The 14916-nt window shown below is 41.9% G+C and overlaps 1 protein-coding gene across 5 annotated transcripts in view; it reads left to right on the top strand.

Annotated features, from left to right (window-relative positions):
* Positions 1-13857, top strand: part of IFT80 (intraflagellar transport 80) — a 264566-nt gene extending 250709 nt beyond the window's left edge. For 4 of the 5 annotated variants that reach the window (XM_029617084.1, XM_029617083.1, XM_029617085.1 and 1 more), the window contains 2 exons: positions 7082-7205; positions 8029-13857. In XM_029617084.1, coding sequence (XP_029472944.1) covers positions 7082-7205; positions 8029-8148 — 244 coding nt within the window. In that variant the 3' untranslated portion in view covers positions 8149-13857. Of the gene's footprint in view, positions 1-7081; positions 7206-8028 lie in introns of those variants that run through there. The other variant, XR_003858776.1, reaches the window with a different exon arrangement.
* The last annotated feature ends 1059 nt before the right edge of the window (positions 13858-14916 follow it).

The following is a 14916-nucleotide window of genomic DNA, read 5'->3' on the forward strand; positions in this document are numbered from 1 at the left end:
CCATCACTGACCCTCATGTTGAGTGTGTCCTGTGTTTGGGCGAAGGACATAGTGTCGCCACATGTCCACAATGTGCCGAGATGACGGCAAAAGGCAGACGGGCCCGTCTGGAGAAGATGGAAAGCCTTTTTCTTATTCAGCTACTTCCATCGACATCAACACAGTCGTCACCGGCAGGAGCAACTAAAAAGTTAGTAATAAAGACTAAGCGGCGTCCTGATGGCAGCGGTGACTGACCGGCCCCAACTCCATCTCTGTCATCTATTAAATCGACCTCGGGGCTCGAAAAGAAAAACACCGAACATCGTGAAAAGCATTGGCACCGACACCGATGGACTACTATCCCCGATGTCGGTTCGATTCTCGGAGCAGCTTCGATACCTATCGAGCCTCCACCGCAGAGGATTCGAGTAGAAGAACCATCAAACGCCCTCGATGGCTCTTACTCCAAAGCAATCCCCACCGATATCGGTACGGATACTGTGCCACCACAGGGACCTGTGGAAGAGCCAGTTCCGCCTTCTCTGCCACCCCCTATAGCTGCTCTGACCTCACCAGCTATAAGGGAAGAACTGGACAGATTCATCTGCCAGGCAGTAAGGGAAGCTCTACAAGATCTCCATCAATCGGTACCAATGCCAGCACCGATGCCGATGTGGACCCATCGGTGTTCACACCGCTACTCGCTAGACTCGATGTCCTGATTGGTGCCCTGCCGATGGCACCACTACCATCAGAACTGAAGACACTGAGCAACCAACAAATATCAATTCCTGATCCTCAGGGATGACAATGCCTCACCGATGCCTGAGCCAATACCGGGACCATCTGATATTTCCCAACCTAGGCACCCAATTACTCTATCGGTGCCATCGATGCCGCATCAACCTCCATCGATGCCACCAACAAAACCATCGATACCTTCCCATCTTTCGATGCCGTTTTTCATCCTGCACTCCACTCCTCTACGGTGTATTTTATCAGACACATGGGAGGATGTGGACACTGATTCTTCCTCAGAAGATGTATTATCAGATCCGTCACCACCCGAGGACCTCTCCTTCTCCAATTTCGTGAAAGACATGTCAGATACAATTCCTTTCCAGTTGGTAACTGAGGAAGACATGAGACAAAAATCTCTGGAGGTTCTACAATTTGTAGATCCCCCTAAAGAAGTACTTGCCATACTGGTGCATGAAGTCCTCGTTGATCTCCAACATATGCTGTGGGAGCATCCTTGTTCAATTCCACCAGTGAACAAGCGAACTACTTACTTGGTCCAACATATACCAGGTTTTCAAAAGCCTCAACTCTTTCACCAGCCTGTAGTGGTGGAGTCCACCCAAAAAAGATCCAAAAGAATCCACCCTCCTCCACACCTCCTGGCAAGGAACAAAAATTCCTAGATGGCCTGGGGCGAAAAATGTTCCAAGGTTCCATGCTTGACTCCAGAATTGCGTCATACCAATTATATATGATGCAATACCAACGAAATTTGTGGAAACAGATGCAGGATATTCCAACGTTGGGGTCAGCCAACAATGGACCTCTTTGCATCTGAGCTGAATCACAAAGTGGACAGATTCTGCTCCCTGCACAAACAGAGAAACAACTTAACCAGGGACGCCATTACTCGCCCCTGGAACTCAGGCCTTCTATACGCGTATCCCCCAATACTGCTAATAACCAAAACCCTCGTGAACCTACAACAGGACAAAGGGTCAATGATACTCATAGTCCTGTATTGACCTCGACAGGTGTGGTTTCCCATACTCCTTGACCTCTCGATCAGGGAACCAATTCGCCTGGGCACAGCACCCACTCTCATAACTCAGGATCAGGGCAGGTTGCGCCACCCCAGCCTTCAAACCCTATCCCTCACAGCCTGGATGTTGAAAGCATAATCCTTCAACCACTAAATCTTTCAACTAATGTGTCTCAAGTGCTTGTAGCTTCACGAAAACCTTCCACACGAAAATCCTATCGTTGCAAGTGGAAGAGATTTACCTTTTCCTGCCTCACGTCATCTTTATTAGACTATCTCTGGCACCTTTCCGACTCTGGTCTCCAGACTTCGTCAGTAAGGGTACACCTGAGTGCTATCTCAGCTTACCACAAAGGAGTAGGGGATGCACCAATATCAACACAACCCCTTGTCAGTAGATTTATGAGAAGTTTAATTCAGCTTAAACCCCCGTTACGGCCACCAGTCACAGAATGGGACCTTAATGTAGTACTAACAAGGCTCATGCGTTCTCCCTTTGAGCCCATAGATTCCTGCGATGTTATATTTCTTACATGGAAGGTTCTCTTCCTAGTAGCTATTACTTCTGCTAGAAGGGTTAGTGAGTTACAAGCACTTGTTACATACTCACCCTATACAAGGTTCCTACACCCTATATGAGTGGTCCTACGTACTCACCCAAAATTCCTTCCCAAAGTAGATTGCTGCCCAGATACCTGGAAATGACAGAAGCAGTACGAAAGACGGACCATCTGTTCGTCCTTCACAGCGGGAAGAAACAAGGGGAAGCGGCCTCTCGGCCCACCATCGCCCGCTGGATCAAAGAAGTTATCAGAGCGGCCTACGTAGAGTCCGGGAAGTCACCGCCTCTGCAGGTCAAGGCTCATTCTACCAGAGCGCAGGCGGCCTCTTGGGCAGAATCTAGGATGCTGTTGCCCGCGGAGATATGTAAGGCGGTGACATGGTCCTCCCTCCATACCTTTTCCAGATTTTACCGTCTGGATGTCCAGGCCAGGGAGGACACAGCATTTGCGAGGGCAGTCCTACGCAGTCTTCAGGCAGCCTCCCGCCCAGTTCGGGAGTAGCTTTTGTACATCCCACTTGTTCTGAGTCCATCTGCTACACGCTAGGAAATGTTGAGATTACTTACCTGATAATCTCCTTTTCCTTAGTGTATGCAGATGGACTCACCATCCTGCCCGGCTGCCAGTATACATGGGTTTCACCAATTCAAGGTAAGGCATGTCATTTCTTACACGAGAACGTCCACTCTACCAGGTGTCGACGCCTTCCGGTTGGGAACGCTGGCGGTCTCCAGCTACTATCAATCGGTCAGGGGAATCCTGTTTCACTATTTCATTGAGCGACAGTACACATATATCCATAACAGCTTTTGCAAGGAAGATTACTGAGTTGCTGCACTTCCTGTGGGGGTATATGTACCCGTGCTGACGTCAGATCCGTCTCCAACTGCTAGCACGAGCATACTATACCCACTTGTTCTGAGTCCATCTGCATACACTAAGGAAAAGGAGATTATCAGGTAAGTAATCTCAACATTGCAACTCTCCCCAATGCAGGTAGGGTCAGAGTTGCCTAATCCGCCTTAGATTCAGGTGTGCCTCTTTTGTCACTCTAGATACGGTTTCATGGACTGGGATGAATTCAGACTGACTCCTAGAATTGATAAATAGAACTAATAGTAGTACTTAATTTTTCTGTAACTGGAGAAAATTTGTAGAGTTACAAGATTTTTTCAGTGAATAATGCTCTAATTCAAGGGGGATTCAGTATAGTATAGCATTGCATGCAGAAGAAATAATTGTCATCCATCTCTAAAATCCTTATTTTGTCTAGTTTCAAAAAAACATAATGTAGGTCAGGATGCCTAACTGTATGTACAATTTTCATAGGAAACATAGGCCTGGATTCACCATTCTATCGCAGAATGGTGAATCCAGCAAAGGGGGGGGGGGGGGGGTGGGGGAAGGCCTGTGAAAGCCGGCAGCCATCGCACCACCGCGGTGTTATCACTGCCGGCTTTCACACCCAATAGCGCCACCGTGAAAGGTGGTGCTATTGGGCACGCTACTGGCGACGATAACATGGCTTACCTTATCGCCGCCAGTGAAGACATCGCGGAGTCCGCCCCGACTCTGCCCCTAGCAAGCTATCGCATGCGAAAAGGGACTTTTCACATGCGATAGCGGCTTATCGCATGCAATAAGCTTTACAAAATGACCCCCATAGGCAGTAGATAGGACAGCCTTAATGCAACCTCGCTGTAGGAGTTAGTGTCTAAACAATTAGCGATACAGGCACAACATACATAAATACATCTTTTAAAGCAGAATAGCTTTTATAATCTTCCTATTCTACTTTTTTTAGTCTTTGTCCTCTTTACATATATAAGGTACCATTACAGGGAAAATCTTTTTTGGGAGGTTTATATGGAAAAATTGTATTACTTGCTGAGTTCTGTTGGATCAAAAACACAACAAACTAAGAAGTTAAAGAAGTGGGAAAAAAAAGTCATATTTAAAGGAAATATACAAAAGTAAATATTCATATAAATATCTGAGTTCTCAGGAATAAACTAAAGATTAGAACTGAAAGGGGGAATGTTATGATGTTGTTTCTCTATCAGACAATGTATTTAAATGTGTATTTTGTTAGTACAGCTGCTCAAAAAGTGCTGGTAACAGGAATTAGCCAACCATTCTCAGCAGAACAATAACAGATTACTATTCCCTTCAGCAGGGCTTTTCTAATCTTCCTATTCATATTTGTTCCAAAACCTTTGAAGAGGCCCTATGCTCTTTTATATAATTTATCATTTCTTAGCGTTCAGACAGGTGGATCCAGAACCAGTGGGTTATGCACCTCTACCAACAAATGAGACGGAGCAAAGCTGACGTCACGGTGTGTATATATACACACCCCTACACTGACATCAGCCTGCCAGTATTCTCCGTCTCCAGCAGATGTGAATGTGAATCTCCCTACTGGGGATTGCATTGAAGTTCTTTCATCTAGGCCTCTAAATCCTGATGCTCATGAGCTGGCTCTGCGCTTTGTGGCCCTCCGAGAGGTGGCAGGTGCTTCCTGCCTAGCCTTCTGTCTTTTTTTTTATCTAATTCTGGGCTAATTTTTTGGCTGCAGAGCCTTGTCTGTTAGAAGGCATGATCGATGAGCTGCTGAATTTGCTGTAACGAGATGACTGAGAGAGAAGACAGCCATATGTTCCAAGGCCAAAATGGCAAGACTTTATTTTTTTTAATATAAATTATTATATTGTAATCAAACAAAACACAGTTTCTCTCCTCATGACATGGGGGAAGGCCAGGGAGGGGAAGAGCCTGGACCACACCATTACACCACACGGTCATGCGGTAAAGAAGCAGCGAAACTCAAATTAGGAGCACTTGAGTGCCTCAACACGCCAACTACAAAGAGACAGAACCTGGCCTGGAGATGGGATAGTAGGGACTCCCACTCCTCGCAAATGAAGACACCTCCATCCTCTCCTAGTAGGCCAGGCAGGGAACACAGCGAGAGGGAAACCGGGCACCCCAGAACTAACCCAGAGCCCGCCAGCAGTCAGCAAACCACCGCTCCTAAACCGCTACCAAAGCAAAAGGGTTTCCCTCTTTTTTTTTTTTTTTTTTAAACAGTGCATCGCTATTACGCACGAGTCCCGATCATGTCACCACCGTGATAAACTCCTATCATGATTGCCAGCTAGGCCACCACAAACCAAAATGGTCCCAGACCAACAAAACATGTACATTTTCATTGAAAGCTGGGCTACAGACAAGTTGGAGGGTAGGCCAGCAAAAAAACGGACAGCAGCAACTGAAGGGAAGAGGCAAAAGCAAGGCTGCCGATCCAGTAAAAAGGGGCTCAGGAAGGCCCAAACCCAGCCTTAAATACTGTGAGTGGGGCCTCACTGAGTGCTCCCCTCGCCTACCCATAACCTATTCCTGTGCCCATTACCCTAATCCCTCCCAAGTCTGCTCCTTTCCCTGACCTCTTACCCACTCCTCAGCTCCCCTACACCATCCTCCCAACCACTTCCTGCCTGCTCGCAGGCCTTCCTCCACCCATGTTGTGCCTGCACTCCCTGACAGAGAGGTCACTTGGTTCTTTATGAATGAAGCCTAATGGTGTTATTTATATGTTCATACTAGTTTTTATTTATATTAATGATAAATATACTTTAGGAATATTAGTCTATTAATTTGTTCAGCTTCTGTACACCATTTAAGACATTTTTGGTTTTGGATGCCTTTTTGTAGGTAACTATGGGGGTCATTTATCAAAGTGCTATATGGCGTTTTCGCATGCATTAAGCATCTTTAACACATGCGAAAACGTCTTAATGCATGTGAAAGCCCCATAACGCATGGTGCGATGCAAATGAGAAAAATAGGAGTTTGTGGTGGGATTTGTGGCCAAGAGGGCTGGGCTCACAGTTTTGCAAAGCCATATTGCATGGCTTTAATGCAAATTTTAGCTACACCTTTTTCATTTGCGTAAAGCTGTGCGATGGGGCTTTATCACTGGTTGCAATGTTTTTGCAAATGCCGTTTTTAGTAGTTTTAAGCTCCTGGAGAACCAGCCTAGCTGTCAGGGCCCTTCTACAACCACAAGGGGGGGGGGGAAGGGAGGGAGAGAGAGAGAGAGACTATCTGTATAGGAGGCCCACCTAGTAACTCGAGGTGAGGTTTAGGTACTAGTGTAGGGGTTAGGGGCCACTTTGACATTCAAAGTGAGACGTACAAACAGAACAGTGCTCTCTTGTGAAGATTTGATGACCTTCGGAGTGAGGAAACTCGCCCAAAGATGAGATTTGTGCAATGTTCTCTCAACCTAGCTTGATAGACTCTCTACCTGGGTAACAACAATCTCTCTCTCTCTTTACACCCCCCCCCCCCCCCATGGTCATGGTCATAGAAGGGCCCTCACAGCTAGACTGGCTCTCCAGGAGCTTAAAACTACTAAACATGGTCCCCCCAGTGGTTGTTTGTAGGAAATACAATTCTGGCACTTATCGCAATTTGCACTTAGTGCTTCCGCTAGGTATTAGCGCAAATTGCGAAAAACTGCCTATTGCCATAAAACATGCTCCTTTTCCAAACGCATGCGATATTTAGTGCATTTTGAGAAATCCAGGCCTATGAGAGGTGGGGAGATATTAGTCTAGTTTGATTTTAAGTTTTTGAGTTGTCTTTGTTTCTAAATATTGTTGTTTGCTTTTAAAACTAACTTGCTTCTAGCTTGAGGAAGTGATACATACATTTTAATAAGTAAATCAAATTTTTTACATTACTCCAGAGCATTAGAACTAGCTGTGAAACATAAGACACATGTCGACACAGTTTTGGCTTTCCGACAGAAGTACCTGGAGGACTTCAGTAAAAAAGAAACCAACCAAAGATTTTTGCAGTATGCAGAAGGTGTAAGTATAAAGTTCAGTCACTGGCCCCAGAAACATAACCAATCTTATGGATGTAATATGATCTCTGTATGACAGAAATCTGTGTAAGTTAAGCACAGCTGATAGCAGGCATTGTCTTTCTGTTTTCAAATGAATGGTTTTAACACCAGAGCAACATCCAGATAAAACCTGCTTAAAGTTGGAATTTTGCTGAAATTGAACGTCACAGAAATCCATGAATGTGTTTCTTCCTCTCATTCTTTCAGATTTCCACCCATGCTTTGGCTTTGTTTATTATTTAATGGATCTTGCTTCCTTTTATTCATACCTTTCTCTCAGTTCATTTGGTTACTTCAGTTCTTGTTCTGCTTTCTGCTACAGGTATTACAAAGGTTTTGGGTGGAGGGGTTTGCTTCTGTTTTAGAAATGTTAAAAAAAAATCTTAACACTCAGGCAAAATTGAATGTCTTCTGATAGCAAAAGATTTCCTTCTCAGAAGGCTGATTAAAGGTATGATGATATACATAAAGTACAGCTTGTGAAGTCTTGTTGCTTAGCTTACTGCTCCACTTATTACCATTAAAAAGTACCGTATGTTATTCCGCACATCATTTGCATTCTTAGACTTCAATGGCGTCAGTCATACAGAGCAATAATTTTGCTATTAAAATTGTCCATAGTCACAAAATATCATACATTGCAGTGAATCAACAGATTCAAAGATGTATCTTAATCATTTCAATTATAAAATCTGACAACAAGTCAGATTCTGGTCTTGCATCTGTTTTATTATATCTCTGTCTATGCCATTGTAAGTACTAACAGGCATAGTTTTATTTTACAGGTGGAAGTGGAATGGGATAAAATCAAGGCCAAAATTGAGATGGAAATCGTTAAAGAACGTGAGCGAATGTTAACCATTTCAGCTCAGACAGTGAGAAGCAGTATAACTTCACAACGCTAAATCCTCTATTACCAGTGAATATAGCCACCATTTCTGCTTTTCAAAACTCATGCTTTAGTGGTATGCTGATAGTAAAGCCTAAGGAACAAATATTATCAGATTTAAAGAAAATCCATGTGATATATTTGATTTTAAGACAATAAAAATTATTAGGCCAGGCATAATTTTAATTACCATTGTTTAATATTTCCATTTTTCTGATGCCATCCAATTTGTAAATAGCAGGTAAATATTGCACTTCTTGTATGAGTTTAGATAACCACAGTAGAGTTTAATACTTAAAATGTATTTAATTATCTAGCTTCTGTACATTTGTTGAAACATATTTTGGCACAATTTAAAAGCAGGCTAGACTAAATAAGTTCTCTAGCTACCACTCAGGCAGTCTGTAAGTGGAAGCTCTTCTGCTATACTTGAAACACTAGCTGAAGAATTTAATAACTTATTGGGGGGAGGGTAATTTTCAAAGGCACTTACATGCATAAACTCTGTTTTATGAGCGTAATTGGCTCTGTGAAAATTGCCCCTGCAGGTACGTGCGTAAAAGTGTGCTCAGAACATGATTTTATACATACTTTTACGCACGCATTAAATAGGCAATCTGTGGAGGGGCGGGATCAGGATTTGCATGCATATTTTTGTAAATTTGTGCATATGTACCACATGGGGTTTCCAATCAACTCATAAATTTTCAAAGTGGATTTATGTGCAGAAATCCACTTTGAAAATTCTGTCTAGAGTCCAAGGGTAAAAAATGTGCATGCTGTTTGAAAATTACCCTCTAATGAGCCATGCTACTTGTGATATGTTGTAATTAAAAAAGCATTTATAATAGGTAGTGTAACTTTCTGTTCAATATTGAAAATATTAATCAAATATTGTTTGATCTGAATTTACTTATTATCCCCAGTAAGGATTTCACATTAAGGAAACTTACATCATAAATTCTGATATTTCATTTTTCCTCACAATTTTTGGCTTTTTCCTTTAGATAATTTTATCATGTATCAGTGTCCCAGTAAATGCCTTCATCAGCACTTTAATTCACAACGGCCAGTTGATTTCAGCATCTCTTACATTCGCCTCCAATTTATGTATAGTTGACTTATCCATTTTTGCTTCCAGTCTCATTAGTAATGCAGATAAAGTTTGAGTAATTTCTCATCTCAGTTTTCAAACCTGACAAACCCACAATCAATTTTTCCTTCATTATCAGACATTGTACCAAGTTGCTCTTAAAGGTTACATAGTAATATAGTAGATGATAGCAGAAAAAGGCCATCTTGCCCATTCAGCCTGCTCAGCCACTCTGCTCTGCACTGTGAAAGATACATCCCAATGGCCAGCCACAGTGGAAGGATGCTATCTTTCTTTAAAACATCTGGAGGTCCTAGTGCAGAGCTGGTCTTCACAGACACACCTGTAGAAATAGCTGTTTTCCTCAGCATGGATCTGATAAGATAACAATGCTTCAGGGCTACTTGAGCTCATCAGGGGTTCTTAGGGTTCCCCTTTTCCTCTTTTGAATTTAACAGTCCTACCCGGTTCTTTATGGCTCTCCCATCTTGCTTGAATTGTAAACCATATCCTCTGTTTCAGTTTAACCATGGAATCACATACTGGAGTCTAAATAACTTTCTATGTCTCTGTATTGCCCAGGTCCAGATCTCATAGCCAAAGAGGGCAACCTCTAGTCATTTTCACCTACTAATACCCTAATACCAGATTCCTACCAGTGGCATAAAAATAAAGCCACTCTAAGCTTTGGATTTTGCATGTTAGGATGTTGATAGAATGGACAAAGTGTTGTACAATTTCCCAATTTAGCCAAGCCAACACATCAATAGCAGAAACGTTTTTATTGGAAACAAGGAAAGATCAATATTACCGGTAAATTTGGGGATGACAAGATATCTTTTATTGATCCAGACCAATTAACTATATATATTACATCTAGAAGGGTGAAAGGGATTTCAGATTCTTTTGCCTCTAATGGTTCTACTGTCTCTTTGAATTTCTGAAGTTAAGATTTGTTAATCCAAAGAAAAGTTTTTCTAGGGTTATGATTATATTTCCTCTCTTATTTATTTGTTTAATTAAAGTAAATATTTTAGTCTGGTAATATTGGGTGGAAAAAGGAAGATACTATTTCCCCCCCCCTCATTTGCATTTGAAAAATGCAAATGAGGATATGAAGATTCATGTAGAACCTTCCTATTTCATATTGAGTATTTTCTCATTCTGTTTATATTAATATTCACTTTTCTGGGTTATAGACTTTAATAGTATTTTGACAATATAGATATTGTATGAGAAAATAACTTAAAATGGTTTTAGAACTGTCATTTGATGCCTGAAGGCTTTGTAATGGTTACTTTAAAATTATAATTTAAGAAATATTAATGTTTCTTAAAAAAGGGAAAAGTTTGGAAGCTAACATAACCATTAAATTGAGATACATATGGTATGTAATGTGAATTTTAAACTTCATGGATAAGTTTAAAACACCAGAATAACATCTCAACAAAATACAGAGAGTTTTGAGATCATGATGATAATAGTTATCCAAACCATGGAACTGTAAATAGTATAAATTAAAGCTCTTTCAGCTATTTCAATGGCAGTTCTGCTTGCTGCTATGTGGAAGATATGGGTTCAATTCCTAGGTTAGCCCTGCTCCTCAGACAGGCTACAGAGGCAGCAAATGCCCTGGGGTAGGGAGTCCCAGTGATTGTACAACAGTGACATCAGGTGAATGGGGTTAGGAAGGAAGCCCTAGTTCATAATTACCCCTGGCTGAGGAGTGTCCCTGCAATGATTGAGCTAAGTAAGTTGGGAAGGGGATATAAAATAGGACAAAACCATAGGTAGTCATGAATGAAGGCTCATGACACTGTAGGTCAACGAGCTGGAAACCTTAAATTAACAGAAGGAAACTGTTGGGCCAAAAAAGTGTCATCATTGTAGGAATGTTGGGCCGTGAAATAAAGACCTAAGCAGGTGTAACTTTGGCTGTTTTTATTACTTAAATTTTACATTAAGCATTTCAGTAGGTAGGTCTCTTTTTCACACAACAGAAAATGACCCTCACTTTCATGCTGAAAACGACAGTCACTGTTACTTTTCCACATAAGCTAATCAAAGGTAAGAAATCAGCCTTACTAAGTGTTTTTGGAGATTTGCACTTTTTCATGTAAACAAAAATATGAATGATTTGTGTTTCTGCTACATAATTATACATCACCCCAATGAACATATTGCAATATAAGTGTGTGTAAGCAGCGGAAGGCCGGATTGAGTGGTTCATTTTTTTAGGAATGTCAGAAATTGATGATTTCTTTTCAAAATAATAATCTTTAGTTATTGCCCCTTCTTTTATTTAGGCTTTCATGTAAGTAAGTTTATTTTTCTTAAAGCATTAATAAAAAAAAATTCAGTAAGGTTCAACATTTTCTTAACTTGTAAGATATCTCCAAAGATAAAATATTTTCACAGTGTTACAATGTCATATTTCTCTATTTAATTCTTGATGTTCTGACTGCATAGTAAATGCTGTTAAATACAATAACAAACCAAATACAAATCTCCACCCGAGGAGTGTAAAACACAATAGAAAACTCACTCTTTCACTCCAAAAATACAGTAAAACATTTCCCCAATTCTTTGGGGAATAAAATGCAAGATTTATGAAAGTCGGAGTACTTGTATGTTACAGGATATGAAATAGTACAGTTGAAGTTCTATGTCATGTCATTCAGATTTACATTTTTACTTTTGTTTAATATTTATAGTTGTAAATCTTTTTGATGTCAAATCTTCATATTTCATAATTTTCTTACTAGTTATTACAAATAAAATTAATTTTATATTATTCGTTTCATTCTTTATTGAATCCAAATAATGAAAAAGAAGATACAAATTTTTTATGAATGCTTTCAATATAATTGTATGCATTTCTTCTTGGATTTTTTTCAAACTTTATTGCGTTTGAGTTTTTAGGTGCAATTCACTAAAGCAAGAGAACCTATTCTTGAGGGTGCATCCATCTATCCACATGGTGCAGGAACTGTTTATTGTGAGTTTTGTACATGCATGATTGCACATGGTGCATGTTAGGTCATACACAAGTAGGGAGAACCAGCAGGAGTTCACGTTGCTGCTGCTGATATTGGTCTTCCCTTGTCACATATTTGAAAAGCTAGGCAGATAGGTTGTGGCAGAAGAGGCCTGGCATGGAGACAGCCTCGACAGTTATTTCCCAGGGCTGGGAAACAAAATGAGGGTGGCAGCAGGTGGTTTGTGGCAGAAGTTGCCCAGATGGGAGATAGTATTGGCAGCTGTTGTGTCCCTAGGCTGGGAAGCAAGGTGGCAAGTGGGTGGGTTGTGTCAGAGAATGCCTGGCTGGCAGACAGCCTCAGTAGCTGTCAATGTGTCCATGGGCCAGGAAATGAAGAGAGGAAGTTGATGGTCAGATTCTCAAAACGTGCCTTTGTGCAGTGCTTAGAATATGCACTTTTCAAACTTGTTTTGAACTGAACTGGTCTTGAAAGTTCATGTACTGAATTGTCTTTGCATTAGGTATATGTTGGTCCAGTAAAAGAGGTACTAAACACAACAAAAAATCCCTTCCAATTCAGCTTCTAGAAGCCTGCATGGCTAATGAGCATTAGGAATTACATGGTCAATCTGAATGCCTAATAAGTAATGCTGTACTTGTATTTGCATTGAACTGCCTTAGTTTAATTATAAAAACAATCACAGTAATAAAATAAACCAGAATTGTTTGCATGCGCCTCAGTTTTGTTGTTTTACTTTCCATTTTATTAAATATTTTCATAAAGCAGCAGTTTGAACCATTTTTCTTAGGTATGCTACATTTTTAATTATATTCGTGATCTAATATCTAGAGCCATAGATTTATTTACAGCATTCTCCAAAATCACTGAAATCTTATCCTGAAGCTAGGATGTACCACAGCAATAAGTTTCAAATCCTCCATTCTTGCACTGCAAATAGTTTCATTTTGCATAAGTAGCCTAATAAGAGATGGAACAAATCCTAAATTGAAGCTTTTTCTGACAAATCTAGATATCTATCATTTCCCTACACAGGGGTGTGGCATGTTGAATCATCAACATTGAGAAGGTGCCATGGTGAAAAAGGTACAAATCTTTATTAGTTTCTGTAACTAGGCCTAGACTCATCAAAATGCTATGTTTATCACATAAATAACGGACGCGATAAAGAAATGGGGTGTGTGTATTTAAATTGCTGTCCTGCTGCATTGCATAGGTAAATATCACATGTGGCATTATTGCATTGCACACAGCGTTGCGTCATTGCACAGCGTGTTTTGGGGGGGTGTTTTTTTTTTTGCTACAATATAAATACTGGCTTCTTGCACATGCCTCTTTGAGGGTGTGTCAGGAGTTTGGTTAGAGGAGGTATGTGTTGGTGGGTTCTAGGAGATTTATAGTGATTACTGATTGTAGTGTCTTGTTTGCTGTTGTTCTCTCTTTCCCTTTCCTTTTTTCTTTTGTCATCTTTGTTGGAATGAATGTTTTTGTTTGTTAGTCCAACTTGTCAGTCTGTTTTTTGTGAGGAGGAATAGAGAAGTGGTGAGGAGTAGAGGTGGTGAGGTGTGTGTGTGTGCCGAGTCTGAGGAGAGGTGTGTGTGTGACGGAGGTGTGCTTGGAGATTGGGGAGAGAGGAGAGGCATCAGGATGGGAGGGATTGGGGGGCAGAGAGGGAGGATGGAGGCAGGAGTGGCAGGGGAAGGAGTCAGAGTAGGAGTAGGGACAGCTACAGGAGTAGAGAGAGGAAGCATGGAAGGGATAGGAGGGAGGGGGAAGGGGAAGGGTCTAGTCAGGTGAGTTTTGGAGGAGGAGTAGGGCAGAGTAGGGATAGATAAAGAAAGCAGAAGAGAAGAGAGTTGGTAGGGTAGGTGCAGGAGGGGGAGGAAGAAGGGAGCAGGAGGGAGAGTGAGGAAAGGGAGGACACCTCTCCGGAAGAGAAAGTGGCATCCCCTTCTGGCAGCCAGGCAGCAGCACATCCTCATCTAAGGGCCATAAAGTTCAGTATGCAGTAGAACAACCTGGTGATTGCAGGGGTCCTGCAAAACTATCCTCAGCTGTTTGGCAACCGGGCGGCAAAGACATCTAAGGCAGCAAAGGGGTAGATATGGTGCAACCTGGCACAGTCCATCAGCAGGCAGAACGGCATTGAAAGAAGTGGGGAGCAGGTGGCCCACCGATACAGAGATATTAAGGCCCAGCTGAAGGCCAAGGTGGCGGCGAGAGCCAAGTTCCAGCGTGTGACCGGAGGAGGACTGCCCTGTCCAATCCAGCTGACACAAATGGAGAGCAACTGATGGAGAGGCTGGGGCTGGACATATTCGAGGGCATGTTTAAACAGCCAGTAAGTTCACCTCACCCGTAAATGGGCAGGCTGCAAGTGGAGGCACACATCATTTGGCATAAGATGATCACTATGCAAAGAAGCTAAGTGCACCTCTCATGCCAAAGAAAATAAAGGATACTTGCTGGCAAATGTGCTTATGTCTTCTTTTTGGTTTCTCCTCTTTTGTTTCAACAGCTCTCAGGTGCCAAGCTGCCGGTCCCAGCTGGGAAGCCCCTAGGCTGAGCCAGGATGCCCCTGGGAACATCTGCCCACTCGCAGTACTCCAGAGGCCCTTACTGATGGATGTAGAGACACAGTGTAGGAAGGAGGAGCAGCAGCCCTCACCACAGGATTCACAGCCATTGCTGT

The sequence above is a fragment of the Rhinatrema bivittatum genome, chromosome 9 (genome assembly GCF_901001135.1).
Source record: "Rhinatrema bivittatum chromosome 9, aRhiBiv1.1, whole genome shotgun sequence".
Lineage (NCBI taxonomy): Eukaryota > Metazoa > Chordata > Amphibia > Gymnophiona > Rhinatrematidae > Rhinatrema > Rhinatrema bivittatum.